At 39.7% G+C, this 17,778-nt stretch overlaps 3 protein-coding genes across 7 annotated transcripts in view; 2 read left to right on the top strand and 1 right to left on the bottom strand.

Annotated features, from left to right (window-relative positions):
- tunar (TCL1 upstream neural differentiation-associated RNA) overlaps positions 1–4,148 on the bottom strand; it is a 105,683-nt gene extending 101,535 nt beyond the window's left edge. For both annotated transcript variants that reach the window (XR_015089361.1, XM_086049911.1), the window contains exon 1: positions 3,878–4,148. The gene's annotated coding sequence lies outside the window, so the exon portion shown is untranslated. The remainder of the gene's footprint in view (positions 1–3,877) is intronic.
- bdkrb2 (bradykinin receptor B2) lies at positions 1,665–7,323 on the top strand. 2 transcript variants are annotated; one of them, XM_086049905.1, is made up of 2 exons: positions 1,665–1,749; positions 5,225–7,323. In XM_086049905.1, exons 1-2 carry the CDS (start codon positions 1,730–1,732, stop codon positions 6,258–6,260), a joined length of 1,056 nt encoding a protein of 351 aa, XP_085906031.1. In that variant the 5' UTR covers positions 1,665–1,729; the 3' UTR covers positions 6,261–7,323. The 2 variants fall into 2 exon arrangements, with proteins under 2 accessions (XP_085906031.1, XP_085906032.1); XM_086049906.1 differs by lacking the exon at positions 1,665–1,749 and adding an exon at positions 3,918–4,140.
- Positions 7,324–9,753: 2,430 nt separating this feature from the next.
- Positions 9,754–13,144, top strand: bdkrb1 (bradykinin receptor B1). Of its 3 annotated transcripts, none has more exons than XM_086049717.1 (2): positions 9,754–9,773; positions 11,170–13,144. In XM_086049717.1, the coding sequence occupies exons 1-2, from the start codon at positions 9,771–9,773 to the stop codon at positions 12,241–12,243; spliced, it is 1,077 nt and encodes a 358-aa protein (XP_085905843.1). In that variant the 5' UTR covers positions 9,754–9,770; the 3' UTR covers positions 12,244–13,144. The 3 variants fall into 3 exon arrangements, with proteins under 3 accessions (XP_085905843.1, XP_085905842.1, XP_085905845.1); XM_086049716.1 differs by lacking the exon at positions 9,754–9,773 and adding an exon at positions 10,455–10,541; XM_086049719.1 differs by lacking the exon at positions 9,754–9,773 and having other exon boundaries at positions 11,090–11,865; positions 11,956–13,144.
- Positions 13,145–17,778: the final 4,634 nt, after the last annotated feature.

Here is a 17,778-nt window from a genome sequence, read left to right as displayed (position 1 = left end):
GACTCCATTGTTCTGGACTAGCATAATAAAAAAAAAAAATCTTAACGTGAGTTAAATAACGTTCTAAGTGTTTTAAAAAAAAAAACGAAGAAAAAAAAAAACGATGATGATAATGCGTTGAATGAATTTATTTCTGCAAGGATTCACAGAATTTAATGTATTTTGTTGTCATATTTATGGATGAAATGCGACGATACCAACCACACATCAGTGGATTTAGATCAAATCGTCCAAACAACTTAGACCCGCTTTTAGCTGGTCTAATGTCGAGTCTACTTTCTGTCACCAAATTGTCAGATGCACCGGGGGCGTGTAAAAGATTGGTCCAGGGTCCGCCAGAACGCCCAGCACGGCGCAGCACGGTTTACCAAAATTCCCAAACACGAAAGTGAAGATACGCCCGTTTTTATGCCTGTCTAACCAAAATAGAGCCCTTAATATTTGTCACACCGTCTATTTCTTAGTCATCAGGCTATTTCCTGGATTGTGGTGGATGAAGTCATTTGTTACAGGACATCTGTCATTTGAATTTATTTTATTGGATTGCGCCTTAATGGTCTCAATTCGTGTTTGCTCACTAGCAGGATTAAGCATTTACAGATTCACTCCAAACCGAGTCGATCAAAAGAGGGTGTTTGAAAGAATTACTGTCCAAGTGCAGTTCACTTGTATTTAACTTCTTAGAACAAGTTTCCCATATTGAGGCGCAGTGTTAATGTTTAAACTGCTCCTAATGTTACAGTGACTTGCAATATTATTTTCATGAATACTTAGACCTACTACCCTACTGTATTTGAACGCTGTCATTATGGTGGCATTTGGAGGGCTCTTTTTTTTTTTTTTTTAGGTGGTACTTGGTGTGCTGAAGATTAGTAAAGGTCACTTCATTTAAAAACTGGCACAATATGAGTCTCTATGGAAGTTTTACAAGAGTAAAGGTGTAATTTTACCCTAACATTTTGTTATTTTGTGAGGATTTTTATTTATGAGATAAACAAAATGTGATGTCATTTGACAAGACTGAAATTGGTGTTACGATAAGTCATATTACGGAAGCATGTAAATTCTACTAAAGTCATAATTTTGTGTGTTTTATGTGTGGGGGGAGGGAGTCTAATTTCCCGATCGTAAACGTCATAGTTATGAGAAGTTGTAATCTCAACAACAAAGTCATATCATCGGAATTTGTTAATGATTTAAATAAACATACAGTATAGCTGCGTTTTGATGAGGACGGTTGAGCTATCAAGTTAAATCTAGTTAAACTTTCAAAAGCAACTTTTTATCTGACTCATTTCTGCCCATGACTTCATTTTGTTTTAAACTTGACATAAATTATTATTATTGTATATTACACAAATGCAAACAAATTCCTCCCCTATAATAGACATATCTCCCCATTTGCAATTGATTGAATAAAACATAAGTACAGTAACTCAATCTCAAAAATATCAATCCAGTGGAACATCAAATGAACAGTAACATACCAATAATGCAGACATGATGTTACAATGACGCGGTGGAGGGAAAAAAAAAAACACTATAGAGAGAAAAACAGAGAGTGAAGTAATATTTTTTTTGGCTGACATCACTTTAGCTCCAGTTTCCTTCAAAAGAGCAAGTCACAGACGAACGGGGCGGAGAAGGGGAAGGGGAAGGGGAAGCTCGTCCGAGAGCGCAAGCGGGCATCTGCACACTTCACATCTGGACGGACTTTACTCAGGGAGAAATGGCTCTTCAAACTACAAGGTAAATGCTTTCAGATTGCCATCACATTTATGTCGTATTGAAGGGTTAAACGTACTGCTACTAACCGGGGACTCTCGGCTCTGACTTTGCCTCAAGTTAAGCACTGCAATCCCAAAAAATAAAAAGAATAAAAAAATAAATTAATTAATTTAAAAAAAAAAATTAAAAAGAAAAAGAAAGAAAAAAAGAATGAAATACTTGGAAAAGTTTACTTTTTACCACACTATTTTTTTTTTAACATGACTACTGCACAGTGCCTGATTTTATTATAAAGGGGACGCATTTGGTTATCGGCCATGATTCTTCGAAGAAAGTTAAACACTTGTGAAATATCAAATTGGTACAGTGTCTACATCCTTAATAGAGTCAAGTGTTTTGTTTTTCTGTAATACTGCCAATATCATCTTGATGGCCTCGAGCCGAACAGATTGCCGGACGTGCAGCACCATATCTCAATGTGCCGTACCCAATTTAAACCCCCTCTAGGGAATTACAGTCGGCAGACCCGAGCCAGTCGCTCATTATTGGAGCTAATTCCAATCTACCGTATGGCGTGGACATACAGTATGCGCGGTAATGCAATTACACCGTTCATGCAAAAACACAGAACGCCACACGACTGTAGTTGTGATACTGCAATTGATATCACGTAGCAGATGTCATTTTACACGTGCCTTAAAACTTTCTGCAGCAACGGCAAGCAACCAAAACTGGACTATTTTTGTCCTAAGGGTTATAAGGATGCTGTTGGAATCAACGGTGAACATGTGGGACATTGCTTTCAAAGCAGGGTGTATCATTTTTAGCGGTTAAAGTTAGGAGTATCATTCATTCATTTAAAAAAAAAAAATTAAAAAAAAAACAATGAAGCTTTTAAGGCTGTCAGCTTTCTACATTGCATTAATTTTCACTAAGACTGAGCAATTACATTAGAGTCGATAAAACCGTCTTTCACAATTCATGGTAAAGTTTTTCACTCTTCTTTCAAGACAAACTTGGGTCGCATTACAGGGACAGATTCTGCAGGCCATAATGATTATGTGATATTAAAATGTTACGTTGAAGGCTACTTGTTTCAGCTGCATATACGCCCATTAAAAACGATCACATTTACTTTGTTGTAAGCCTTCAAGGCAAATAGGACATTAACATGCCACGTGTACGAGCATAAAAATTGAACAATTTCATGGAGCGGAAGCTATGACTACCGGTAAGTGAGTACTGTAACGGTGCAAAAAGTCCAGTGTCATCACTAAGCTTTATGGGAAGAAAGGTCATGTCATGTCATCTTCCAAACCGCTTATCCTATACAGGGTCGCGGGGAGTTGCTGGAGCCTATCCCAGCCGTCAATGGGCGAAGGCAGACTACACCCTGAACTGGTCGCCAGCCAGTCGCAGGGCACACATAGACACTGTCACTGAGCGGGAATCGATCCCACGCTGCCCGCACGCAACTCAGGCGTGTGTACCACTACACTATCAGAGGACGGGAAGAAAGGTGCGCTTCCTAACTTTGCTCCAGGAATACGTGAGGCCCACCGAAGATGACAAAACTGACCTAAAATGAGTGTTACTTATAAGTATTATTTATAAATATTTGTATATACATATTTGTCACTGATAGTGTAGTGGTACACGCGCCCGAGTTGTGTGCGGGCAGCGTGGGATCGATTCCCGCTCAGTGATGGTGTCTGTGTGTGTGTGCCCTGCTAATAGGGTTGCGTCAGCAAGGGCATCCGGCGTAAAATGCTTTGCCAAAAATCAATGATACACTTGATTCGCTGTGGCGACCCCTGAGGGGAAAAGCCGAAAGGATAACAACAACATTTGTATATGAATATTGCATATAGAATGAAGAAAACAGTAACAGAAAACTATAAATTCAGACTCGGCTAAAGTCGAATTTCAAATATCACAAACAGCTTACCAAGCATGTAAAATTGAATCACAGCCTGTTTGCTTGCCAGCAAACCAAGGCATCAAGCCTCGTTAAGTGCAGCAACAGCAAACTGTACTATATATAACGCTAGTTGATTTATTAGGCATTACATATAGCAATAAATCCAACTCGTAACATTTGCCTTTAGTCGAATTATAAGTCTCACACCCTTGACACCTTTGAACTTACCTCAAAATGCTTTTTTCAAGTTAGACGGCGAGCTTTTGAAAGCCATGAGCTGGTGGTGGCACTTCGCAAAGCTTGCAGCGTAGTCGAAATGAGTTATTTAAGAAAAACTGCTCCAAGTATACGCGGCTGGATTTTCTTACGAGCTTACTCGCTGCTGCTTGACTCGGTTGGGACACGGACAGCCAGAAATCACAGCAGTACGGCTTCACCAGTTTGAGTGCGGCGAGTTGTCATTGATTTGTTGATTAGCGTCACACGTGCAGGTGCGTTGCATCGCCTACAAAACAATCGCGTGTCGGAATAGTATTATCATATGTTTATGTTACAATGAATGTTATCATGTTATGTTTATACTTCTCGTCCAATCACGATCAAAACCATTCCATCCAAATTGAAATAAATTGTAACGAAGCTTTTTTTTGGGGGGGGGGGGGTCGTGGAGGGATTTCATCGTGTGTGCGTGTGTGTGTAAGGAGTAGATTGTACAGATATTTGCGTAAAAATGTAAGGAGTCGAGGTACAAAGTATGCTGAAAAATAACTACCGGTACTTCACTAAAGTATATATACCACGAATTTCTACTCAAGTAAGACACCTTGTTGAGGTTAGGAGTGCAAATGTGGATTGTGTCTACGCTCCCGGGTCATCAAATTCTGACACACTTGGCTGGCAACAAACTCATCTTTTCTAGTTATGTGAGCCAAGAATCTTGAAGTCTCAAAAGCTAACTGATGGTTGAACCTCAACCCAACCAAACCATGATGTGGTTTTATCAGAGAATCTGGAATGGGAAGAGGGGTCAGTGATTGTAAAACAGATGTGCGCTGCAGGATTGCTTGAGTGGAATGTTAAGGAGCTTAGTTGAGTCAAAGTTGTGCAGGTTTCAGACACATATAATCTCTATTTGAAGGCGGGATGGCGCTACACCAGGGCTAGGGAGGCTATAGCCCCGTCATAAATCTGTGTAGTCCCAGTTAAGACCCTTCAGCATTTTATTTCATATTCTAATATTTTTATTTATCATTTTTTCATTTTTCTCATATACTCTCTCTCTCTCTCTATCTATCTATATATATATATAGATAGATAGATAGATAGATAGATAGATAGATAGATAGATAGATAGATAGATAGATAGATAGATAGATAGATATATATATATTTTTTTTTTTCCTCATGCCCCTATGTATCGGTCAAGCACCCCTTTTGAGCCCTCGGAGAGAGAAACAATCCTGAAGCTGTCCCCGATTTGTGGTATTGTCATATAATTGACGACCAGTTGGTTTGAACCGCATTGAACATTTTTATACACGTGTCAGTTTAATAGGACTTTGTTTTCCCCCACAGAATACCAGAGCTGAACACCACGTTTACAAATGGAAGCCAAAATTACACAGTTGAAAAGAGCTGCATCGATCCAAAAGTATGGGATGCGCTCACTAACAGCCAACCCATCTACATGGGGGTCATCGTCGTGCTGGGAGTCGTGTTGAACGCCTTCGTGCTGCTGGTGTTCTGCCTACACAAGAAGGCGTGCACGGTGGCCGAAATCTACCTGAGCAACCTGGCGGCCGCCGACTTCATCCTGGTGTCCTGTCTTGCCTTCTGGGCCGTCAATATCGCCAATGATTTCAACTGGCCTTTTGGTTTGGCCATGTGCAAAGTGGTCAACGCGGGCATCAAGATGAACGCCTACAGCAGTATCTACTTCCTGGCTCTGGTGAGCTTGGATCGCTACGTGGCGCTAGTTCACCCGATGTCACACGGGCGAATGCGACGACCAAAGTATGCCAAACTGGGCTCTCTGCTGGTGTGGGGCTTCAGCTTGGTCCTGGGCGCCCCGACGTTGGTCTTCAGGGCGGTGAAGTATTTCCCGGAGTATGGCGTACGCGCCTGCGTCTTGGATTTCCCGAGCCACAAGGTCATGCTGCTCTGCGATGCGATGCTAATCAGCTTTAGCTTCGTCATCCCGATTACCATCATCACATTCTGCACCGTCAAGATCATCCAGGCGTTAAAAAAGCGCTCGATAGAGAGGTTCAACGCGGAGAAGAGCGAGCAGAAGGCCACCACGCTGATGTTGGTCGTCCTGGTTGCCTTCCTCGTCTGCTGGATACCATTTCACATCGTCACGATACTGGATGTGCTGATAAAGGCCGGTGTGATGCGAGGGTGTCAGCTGGAAGCAGCCATAGACATTTGCCAACAGTTTTTTGACTACCTGGCCTTCTTCAACAGTATCGTCAACCCCATTGTGTATGTCATCGTTGGAAAAAACTTCCGGAAAAAGGCTCGGGAAGTGTGCAAGCAGTGGTCTGTCAGTAGCGCGACGACAGTCTCCACACGTTCAAACACCTCTGCAACACTGAGGACATTCATGTAAAAATCAAATTAGTCAGGGGGCAACTCTCCTTGTCACAGAGGGTTGGTGATGGCGCCTAAAAACAGATACTCATCTCAGCCCAGACCGGAGGCTTTTTAATATGGAAACAACTTTGCGCTGGCACTTACTACTTATGGATAGCATACCAGTACATACCCTCTCTTCCATTCTAACTAGCTGGAAAACTAGAATTTCAAATCAATGGCAAGAGTACATAGCACAGAAGCAGAAAAAGAACAGAGCAAACATAATCAAAGACATTACATTACATTCCAAGGTAAAATAATTCCTGATTATATTATGGAGATGCCACATGGCTAATCCAACTTTGAGCATGCTAATGAGCTATAGTTATGATCGTAAAATCTGTCTGGTTGCTATGAAGTCAGTTGATTTAGTATAAATGGAAATGTCTGCAATCTTTTTAACTTTAACTGTCACCTAAGTCCTCGTAAATTTCCTTCAACTCATTTAAACATTTGAGGAGGCAAGAATGAATGACTCACTGTTCACTGACAGTTTCCAGTGGTGACGCTGCTTTTTTCCACGACACCGCAAGCAAGCAACCCACTCAGTGTTGACTCAGAGATCTGTGGGAGGGTGCGCAGACACTCCCCAAAATAAAGCATTGGAATACCAAAATGGCAGCCGGCCTTCAACCACATGCCGGGGTTGTGGACTACCACTGGAGTAGATTAGGTGACCTCAAAGTAGAAAATATGGCAAACATTTGAGAGTTTGTCGAATGTATTTTTGCCAGTCTTCCACCATTCTGTACCATAATACAATTACAGTTGTCGCTTGTATAAGATCAGATGCGTTTGTACTAGATCATTTCTTTATATAATAATCTTACTAAAGCAACTGTCTATTCCTTCATTCATTCATTCATTCATTCATTCATTCATTATCCATACCGCTTATCCTCACAAGGGTCACGGGCGTGCTGGAGCCTATCCCAGCTGTCTTCGGGCAGTAGGCGGGGGACACCCTGAATTGGTTACCAGCCAATCGCAGGGCACACAGAGACAAATAACCGCACTCACAATCACACCTAGGGGCAATTTAGAGAATCCAATCAACTTACCATGCATGTTTTTGGAATGTGGGAGGAAACCGGAGTACCCGGAGGAAACCCACGCAGGCACGGGGAGAACATGCAAACTCCACACAGGGAGGCCGGAGCCGGGATCGAACCCACGACCTCTGAACTGTGAGGCGGACGTGCTCACCAGTCTACCACTGTGCCGCCCCTGTCTATTCATATTTATCATTAAAATTGTGATGTAAATGAAATACAAAACTTGCATTAAAGCTGTTTGCACAATCCAAAAGTGATCATGGGCGCCATTTGTTTCATCATCTTTCAAATATTGTTTTTCGAATTAACAATAAAATAAATGATCATCATTCAACTTGAGTTGTAGAAGTGCTTAGGGTAGTAATCCATTACTTACCTGCATTACATTTATTTCTGTCTGTCCTCTCTCAAACAGCGTTCTGTCTGATTACATTTTCCAATAAATATTAATTATTACAGTATAAATAACTACAAGTGGGGAGTATATGGAAGGTGTATACAGATCCTCCAGTCTGCATGACCGCATACTAAATCAAACAACCAAACAAAACCACACACAGAGGAGGGTGGGTCGTGTCAGGAAGGGTGTCCGGTGTCAAAACTGTGCCAAACACAACATGCGAGTGACTTGCTGTTGGGATCACTGACAGGCAGTGTTGCCACAGTTACCTTGAAAAACTAATTTGATTACGTCACTTTAAAAGTAACTTGTTTGTGTAACTGATTACCGGATTTTAAAAGTAATTAATTTAAATGACAGGTTACTTTATTAGCTACAGTCCACAGATGCGAACAACCCCGCAACATAAAATTGACAACCAGCTTTGCCAATACTTAATTGGAAGTATGTTTTAACAGTGATGTTTAAGTATAAAATGTGTTTTTCAAACAAAAATAAAATGAAGACTTAACATTGGTATTTGTTTTTAAATGAGTTGTTATGGATTTCACTTTACATAAACAGCTACCGGTACTTTTTTTCACTTAACAAATGTTCCTTTAAGGCAGTCTGTTTTGGTCTGATATTTAATTGTTAGTGTTGTCTTGGCAAAATTCACATTTAGAATGTACGTTGTAGTGATTAAATTTCATACAGTCCCACAGCTTTGTGGGTCTTTAAGCTTGAATGTTCTGCGATCCATATGTTTTTTTATTTTTATTTTTTTTTGACGTACTGTAAGTGTTTTTGAAGCTAGATAACACTTTGTCAACATCACAGAATGTGCAACGTACCTTAATATCAGAGCTGGACATTTTACAAAAAATACCCGGTCCGTTTATCGCCTTCCGTCTGCCAAGGTACCCGTCCAACCGCCTTTTTGTCCGGCCCGGACCAAATAGTAATCGTCTATAGGCCAGTATGCCAATCATTTTAAACTGGCTTCCGTTTGCATTTCCATTTACCAACTTCCACTAAAATATGAGATTCCTATTCAAGTGTTGTCAAATGTCACTCACCGCTGCAGAGAGGCAGTTTTATGAGCTGCTTTCATCATTGTAATTGCTATCTGATAACGAGTAATGACACTGCAAAGTAACTGTAGTCAGATTACTTCACTCATGAGTAACATATTTTTAGAAAATGTTGGAATTAAAACTAGTATTATTTTAACCACAGCTATACTGATAACCTAGTAAACCATATCTTGGTAGTTTTAATTCATCAGCAGCATGAATAGATTGACCCCTTGTTAGATAAAAATCGTCAACTTCTGGGTATACAGTGGGTACGGAAAGTATTCAGACCCATTTAAATTTTTCACTTTCTGTGTCATTGCAGCGATTTGCCAAAATCAAAAAAAGTTTATTTTGTTTCTCATTAATGTACACTCTGCACTCCATCTTGACAGAAAAAAAAAACAGAAATGTAAAAATGTTGTCAAATTTATGAAAAAAGAAAAACTGAAATATCATCAAATATTAACCTGGTTAGTGATGATTACAGACAAACTATGTCTTTTTTTTTTTTTTTTAAGTTTCCCCTACCGTCTAATGTCAGCAGAACGGGCGTCCGTTAGCGACGGACGGACGGTCAATCGGTCAGATGGAATGCCCACCTCTAACCGTTCATTTACATCAAATTTGCAACACAGGGAATCCACCAATTCAGGGAGTGTCATCATGCCTTGAAGTGAATGCAGTTATCAATGTGTCATTTAGAATCTCCAAGTGAGAAAATATCACTACCTTTTTCCATCATATAATGACTGTTCAGTTTTCTTAACAGTTTGATAAACTGAGCACATTTGGTGCAGTGTGAACATTTCTCCATTTAGGGTCGTGCAATAATTCAAGGGTTTGGGGGCTGTTCATAAACAAGCAGCTGTAGGTGGGGGGGTACAAGAATGCCGCTCTATATACAAAAACGCTCCCTTGCTCCACTGCTCCTTACACTCGCCGTGTGAACACATATGAGCAGCTTGATAACTATGGTAAGAATTTTTAATATTATATTATTTTTATTGACCAGGACACATCTTAAATACCAGCTGTGTGGAGAGTATTTATAGAAATCATGTGAATGAGAAGAGGAAACATCTGTTTATTGAGTCAGCATATTTAGTCATAAATTGAGTGCATGACTAAATCACATGGTAAATATTTTAAGACATTAAAAGTGAACTGAAAAAGCTAAACATGCCTTGACACCACTGTTATTATGATAGTCTGGTCTGAAATCCAACAATTATTCAGTCACATACCGGTACATAAAGCTTGTTGAAGGCTTGGTGATTTTCTCAGAAAGGAAGGTAACAGGTTGGATCCCCACAAAACCCAAGTACTGTAATTTGTACTGAAATGTCAAGCTGTCCGGCGCAAATCACTCCCATGGACAGAAATTTCAATACAAATAGTGCAAGGCCGTATTTATCTGTATATTTATTAATTAGTAGCAAGGTTTTTTTTTTTATTTATTCTGCAGCAGGGAAATTATCCCAATTGTGAATCGTGATACAATATTTCAATAGCCAAATGGTCCTTAAACAAAAGTGATCTCATCTAAAATATCACCTGGTGAAAAAAAACCACTCCTCGTCATATTGGATTGGTTATTTGGCCATTTGTCCATTTGTTGATTATTAGGCTACTTCCTGCATGGTAAAAAAAAAAAAAAAAAAAAGACAACTTCCTGGTTCATGCAAGATGTGTAATGTGATGTGTAAATTTGCTGACCAACAAAACAACAAATGGTGGTAAAGGTAACAAGATATTAATAAATCTACGGTGTTTTCCTGCCTATTCACCGCTCTTTATTCAGTTCTCTGCGTATTTTCATGCTCTTTCTATAACACTCTTCGATGGCACAAGATGGCGCCAAAGCCTTGGCTAAGAAGAATGTGCTCACGTCTGTAAAAAAAAAAAGGCTGCTTGATAAAGCGCAACTGTTCTAACATTGTTTTATGTTGGGGAGGAGCTAATTTTAGCCTTGCTTGTTCGCAAATTCCGTACATTCTTCATCTCGCGTGTACAGTATATTTTTTTCTGCAGAATCGTTATTTAAAAGCTCGAGCTAGCAATCTCGTTCATTTCTATTTTTATGAGTTACGAAGCGCTGACATACACGCCGGCATCCTTGCATTGCCGTGCATTTATTCTAAGTCAAATCATCTTTAAATAATTCATGTTTATGATTAAATTAAGATGAACTTGAAATTCTATTCAAGTGTTTTCGCAGTTTGTGACATATTTGTGGTTTAAACTACTTATACACATTTTTAGGGCACCTTCAGTTGTGTTTTTTTTTTGGGTGTTCGCAGAAGGGCTCATTCAGTATCATCGCAAAATTACTATACAGTAAACAATTGCATGTGTTTTGTTGTTGTGAAGATTATGGAGCCAATGACACTTCAGCCAGAGGCAGCTGAGTGGTCTGGAAACAGCAGCCTTTCAAAGTCTCTCACATCTGTGGAGTTTGTCACCGTGCGCACCATCGTTCCTCCATATATCATCACCGTAACCGTGCTGGGCCTCGCCTTGAACGCCTTCGTCCTGTGCGTGTTCGTGACGCACAAGGATCGCCTGACAGTGGCTGAGGTGTACCTGGGCAACCTGGCTGTGGCCGACTTCGCTCTTTTGTGTGGCCTCCCCTTCTGGGCCGCCAACATCCTCAACAGTTTCCACTGGCCGTATGGCGACGCCTTGTGCAAGATGGTCAACTGCGTCATGACAGTGAACCTCTACACCAGCGTCTACACACTTGTCATGATCAGCGTGGACCGCTACCTGGCCATCGTGAGGACCATGAAGGCGAGGTGGCTGAGACGGACACGGCACGCCAAGGTCATATGCGTGTTCCTCTGGATTTTCGGGCTATCGCTTAGCACTCCGACCATGTTGTACAGAAAGGTGATGTACTTTGAAGAATTCCAGATGACAGCCTGCGTGTTGGACTACAGCCACGGCAGCTCGTGGAAGTTAGCCAACCAAGTTCTCCTGAACGCCGTTGGCTTCGCCGTCCCTGCTCTGGTGATCGTCTCCAGCAGCGGGGCTATCGTCAAGGCTTTGCGACAGAGAAAGGAGAGTGTAGGTCTTCAGGATGTGAACGACATGAAAGCCTCAGTTCTGTTGTATGCCGTCACGCTGTTGTTCATCCTTTGCTGGGGGCCCTTCCAGGTTTTCACCTTCCTCGACACCCTCTGCGACATCCACGTGCTGGACGTCACAGCGTGGTCCCACGCTCTGGACGTAGGGGGACAGGTCTCGGCCTATCTCGGCGTCCTCAATAGTGCTCTCAACCCTGTGCTCTACGTCCTCTCTGGGCAATACTTCAGGAAGAAAGTTAATGCTATCTATAGACGGGCTCTGCGCAATCGCAGAGGATCAGACTTGACCACCTATCAGCGCTCTGTCGTGTCCACTTACATTCACAGACCTGAGCAGATTAAGGCTGTTGTCATTTAGGACGATGGAAAAAAAACATTATTATATCGTATTATATAGTATATTTTACAATATATTGCATAGTATGTGGTATGGTATGTTATATGGCAGAGTATGGGGGACTTGGGTTAACTACAATTGCTAATTTTAACATTGCTAACATTTATGGAAGACTCAATTTGACTTTGACTTGGCATGAATGAGACTCAACTCGACAAGTTATTTTGTGTACATTTGAAAATCTTTTTTTTTTTTAATAGGGTGTGCCATTTGTTTTTGAAAGAAATTTTTGTGTGTGAGTGTACGTGTGCGCTGTGTTCGCCACAAAACTGGAAACCCGGCCACCTAGGCTATGCTATGAGATTAGGCTGACACAAGCCTTTTTGAGCAAGTCTCACGGAGGAATTTCCCAAGATGAATACATATGGATCCAAGGATTATCTTTTTGATGGTGGTAAAACGATAATAGCAACATGCAAGTTTTTCAACTCACACTTTGGAGAAATAACATGTACAACGTTTGCCTTCATCTGTCAAATACTGGTAAGATAGCAGTGTGAACTGTGAAGCTAAAATGGCTAGGTTAGCTTGATAATTTAGCTCACCAATACCTGGTCAAACATTGCCTAAACATAGAGAATTATACATACACTCCACTCTGAAATGCTTTTCTAGTGGTGACCGTGTCCGCCATATTTGACGTGTGAATGTGAAAATGTAAATTAACTATAAATTTATGTCATACTCTTAAATTGTTGTTTATTTCATTTTTAGTGATTAATGTAGTGTAAATGTGTAAATGTCGTTTATGTTATGATCAATGGAAAAACAGTTCATTATCACTCTAACATATGCATGCTGAGCAAGACTGTATGACTTCACATTATTGTTTACCCACAGTAACTTGAGACTTGCTTGAAACTTGAAAGTTATGACTTACTTACTTACTTACTCTGCTATGTGGTCTTATGATATAATTGTGTGGTATTATATATATATATATATATATATATATATATATATATATATATATATATATATATATATATATATATATATATATATATATATATATATATATATATATATATATATATATATATATATATATATATATGGTATTAAATGAGCATTGCACTACAATAGAGTACAGCACCGTACAGTATACTGTAGTGCGTGTATGTATATGTTGTGCAACACTTTGACCACATGGGGCCGCTGTGATCTAAATCCCAGAAAACAAAGTCTGAACAGTGACGATGGCACTTGGGCACCTAGCTTGAAAAAGTCATTATGCAGCTGACGGATGCAATAAAAATGGACTGTATGTAAGTATATAGAGTATACAGTATGTATATTTTGTGATAATGTGACATGATATCATGGCCACTGATGAAGAAATATGCAGCAATAAAAAAAAAGATCAAACAATGAGACAGTTCAACAGACTAGAACAAATGGATTTAGAGCGAATGGATTGGCAGGAATTGAGAAGACGACGGATCTGTTGCAGGCATCAAATTCAAATTGGGCGAAACAGCACATAAAAAAAATAAAATAAATAAAAACACCCAACCAAGTTTGTCATGTTTCAACATGAATTATCCTGTCTTTGTAATGTATTCAATGGAATATAGGTTGAAAAGATTTGCAAATCATTGTGTTCTGTTTTTACTCAACGTCCCAACTTCCATGGAATTGGTGTTAGTACATTAAGACGGATACAACGGTTCATAAAAAGGAAGCGAGGTGGATATAAATGGCCAGCACGGAGCCCAAAGGGTTAATGGTACTCTCTTTTTTTCTCCCCGGATATAAACAAACATGATTTAGTCCCTCGACATTACACACGTGACACTTCCAAATGAGAAAAGGCCCGGTGAGGAGCATGTGCTATGCCCTGTGAGCGCTTGCCCTTCTCCTCCCTCCACATCCATCCACCCATCCATCCATCCATCCATCCATCCATCCGTTTCACATCATGTGCTTCACCTCAGTAACGGCAAAAGAACCTGCATCAGCACCACTTGGTGGCCCGTCAGCCTCGTTATTCCGCTCTTGGTCACCTTCCTCTGTCCTTAGTTCTTCTGCACACATTCATCTTGAGGCAATGGAGATAAGTGAGGATCAATAGGTCTTTGTCTTACTGATAAATGAAGTGCTATCGGCATGGCCATGATCTGTCTGTGGAAATTCCGCTTCTTTGGGGCAGCACTAACAGGCCAAACTAAAAAAGCAAAGCAGATGGGCAAATTTAGCACGCGAGAGGCATGCGATGAAAAAATTATATAATGCAAGCTAATAATAGCATCACTTAGTTTCATGGATAGCATCAGCTTTTATTTTGTGTTGTGTTTACCTTTGTGTGTGAATCTAAATTCCATTTTTTTTTTTCAACTTCATGTTTTTCCATTTGGGGGACACAAATAAGCTTTTGGGATTCACAACATTATGAAAAATGCAGTGGTAAGAAAATTCCCAGTATTTATTATTTGTAATTTTTTGAACTAATTTTTTTTTTTTTTTTTTTAAACAATTGCTTTTAATTATTATTTGTATACCCTAGTTTAAAACCACATTTTGAAACCCTGTGTGGGTGCAGCAAATGGGAGTTTTCCCAAGTTGCTGACCATCAGCCCCAGCCGGATGCCCCTTCCACATGCCCGAAAATCCGGGGCCACCGCCCCGTTGGCCCCACTCTCTGCACGGCCCTGTCGGATCAATTTCACAGCTTAGTTAACGTTTTTATTCAACTTTTTAAAAAATGATTTTCTATTAACCTCCCTGTAATGATATTTTTGCAGCATGTTTTATTATTTGATGTTGTTGTTGTTGTTGCTGCTGCAACTTCCAGTTTGCCAGTCGCCACAGCGAGTCGCTCGCATGATTTGTTTGGCACAGTTTTCAGCTCTTCTTGTTAGAATGAGTCTGACTATTATTATTATTGTTTGATTGCATTGTATTTACATGGCTCGTTTTTAAGTGAGTGCATTTTTTTTCTCACGTTTTTGTGTATTTTTATGACTAGATAATCTTTTATGCTACCATTTAAAAAAAAAAATGTGTTTTTAAAAAAAAAAAAAAAATCTCCTCGAATTATCTTCCAACTCTTGATTTCCATTCTCACTATTTATAACTACATTTTTAATTTCCTTTTTTTTTCTAGGTGGGGAGGCTTGTATCATTAACACCGATGATGTCCGTCTATTACGATGCATTCTCATGTAGGGCTTTGATATATTGAACTAAATTAATAGGACACACTCAGTCTGTTGTGTTTGATGTGATGTGAAGCGTGCTGACCTGCAGGCCACCGTCTCACACTTCCCTCCTCGGCACGTTCGCACCCCTTCCTCTTCCTCCTGCTTCATCATCATCTTCTTCTTCTGCTGCTGCCAGAAGAGAAGGCAAGGTAGCCCAAATGTGTTGTTTTTCAGTCGCTTTGCTACATTCCTCAGATCACATTTGAAATCGTCTAAAGCACTTGTTCACTTCACATCGTAGCGTCGCTTGTGCACATCAAAAAAGCAGCTTCCTTTTTATTCGAACAAGCTGCAAACGCTTTGCTACCTCCATGCAAATGATTGTACAATTGTCTGCTGTTTCATGCATTATCAGTTGCTCAACGCATGTTGCTCAAAATGGGTTACAATGAATTTCTCTTGAATTCGTCTCGCACCAGACAATATTTTGGCCTTAGTTCAGCGTCGATGTCTTTACATGCAAAGTGGTTGTACAAGTTGTCATAATATGTCAAGCATAGTTTTGTGCACTTTCATTCGACTTTTTTTCCCAGATTCTTGACTTTCTTTAATGAAGGGAAATGTGCGAGGCGTTTGATCAACCAGTTTTATTTGAAATAGCTGATCGCATGGGAAGATATTCATTGCTGCAGTGTAATTTTTATACAGCAGTGCATGTACAATTTTCCCTTAGGAAATGTACGATTCTCATTTCTACTTTTTTTTTTTTTTTTAATTGCTCTCTAGCGATGTATTTTCCTTTCTGTATTAAAGAGGCAAACCAAAGCTTGGGACTTTGTCTTTTGGTATCAGTGCAAAGTAGAGATGTTTTTTTCAGGGCCGATACCTATCATTAGTAGTCAAGGAGGCCGATAACCGATATTTGGAGCCGATATTCATTTTCTGTGAAAAGGAAAATATTGGCATCAAAATCTAAAGGCAATTTACTCTTAACGTTGTTGTAACGTCTTTAAGCGTATTTATTGAACAATGTTTCAGGTTTGCATAATGGTGATTTTATTTTTTTAAATCATTGTTACAAGAAATTTTTGACAGTATACATCTCTGTTATAAAATTCTAACAAAAAGTTCAGGGATCACCCAGGATTGTCGGCATGTCTTAAAAAGGATAAAGGAAAACCTAAACAATAGATCCATGTAGTTTTCTACTGTAAATGAAAATGTCAAAATGACAGATCTGTTAAACTTTCATATATCTTTGCTTTGATTTGCACAGTTTTAAATTGATTTATTATAGGCCAGCAGAGTTTTGAAAAAGGCTGTTGCCGATATTTGTCAAAAAGCCAAATATCGGTGCCGATAATCGGCCCGGCCGATAATCGGTCTATGCCTAGTGCAAAGAAAAGAAAAGTCTACAGTGTGAGCGTGAATTGTTGTTTGTCTATATGACGTTGTTTTAATTTCTGGTGAGGTTTTATTGTTTACAAACATTATGAAATGGTCTATTATACTTGTATGGCGCATAAGAATTTTTCCTGCGGTAATTGATTTTTTCGCTTAATCTGAACGAATGGGAGGTCAAACAGTAAGCGGGGCAAAAACAAGTCGTGATGAATGCACGAAGCAGGATCTCCCGAAAGGAAAGAGGTGTCATGTCCACCTTGGAGGAACACACGCACACAATTTATAGCCATCTCACGCCCCCTGATTCATTTGTTTTGTAGTGCTGCCAGTCGGCTGCGCACGTTTGAACGCACGTGACTGCGGGCATGCACGGGCCCCAGGCTGGCCCGCATCACATTAATTACGTAATGACTTGTTTTTCTTTAGGGGAAAAAAAGGTGCATCAAATGTGAAAATCTTCAATACATTAAAAAAAAAAAAAAGGTGGGGCCTTGTTGACATATGTGAATGAATGACATGACTACAGTGTCACATTGTCCCTAATGTTGAAGGGCAAATAAGAATTGGCAATTAGAGAAAATGCAATTTTTCACCAATGTGAATACAGTGTGTATGAAGGTCACATTTAATTTCATTTTCTATATGGCTCGTAAATCTGACAAGATACTAGAAGGAACCTTAAATCCTAGGACTGAAAATGGATACATTTTCCCACATAAAACATGTATCCCCATATGATTTGAGAGGTTTTTTTTAATATATATTTGATCCATAAGGATTGTCTAATTGTTTCTGTAAAATATAGCATTGCAATGAATACACAGAACTTGCTGATTACCAATTATGGTTGTAAATGATAATTTACAAGACTTTAATGAAACTCGCTCCAAAACAATTGAACAGAAAGTTCAATTTTCTTTATAACTGCTTGCATTATGTATATTTTTCT

This window comes from Filicampus tigris, chromosome 13 (genome assembly GCF_054856515.1).
Source record: "Filicampus tigris isolate MCC_2025a chromosome 13, RoL_Ftig_1.0, whole genome shotgun sequence".
Classification (NCBI taxonomy): Eukaryota; Metazoa; Chordata; class Actinopteri; order Syngnathiformes; family Syngnathidae; genus Filicampus; species Filicampus tigris.
Note: the sequence above shows the minus strand (reverse complement) of the source record. Positions and strands in the feature narration are given on the sequence as shown.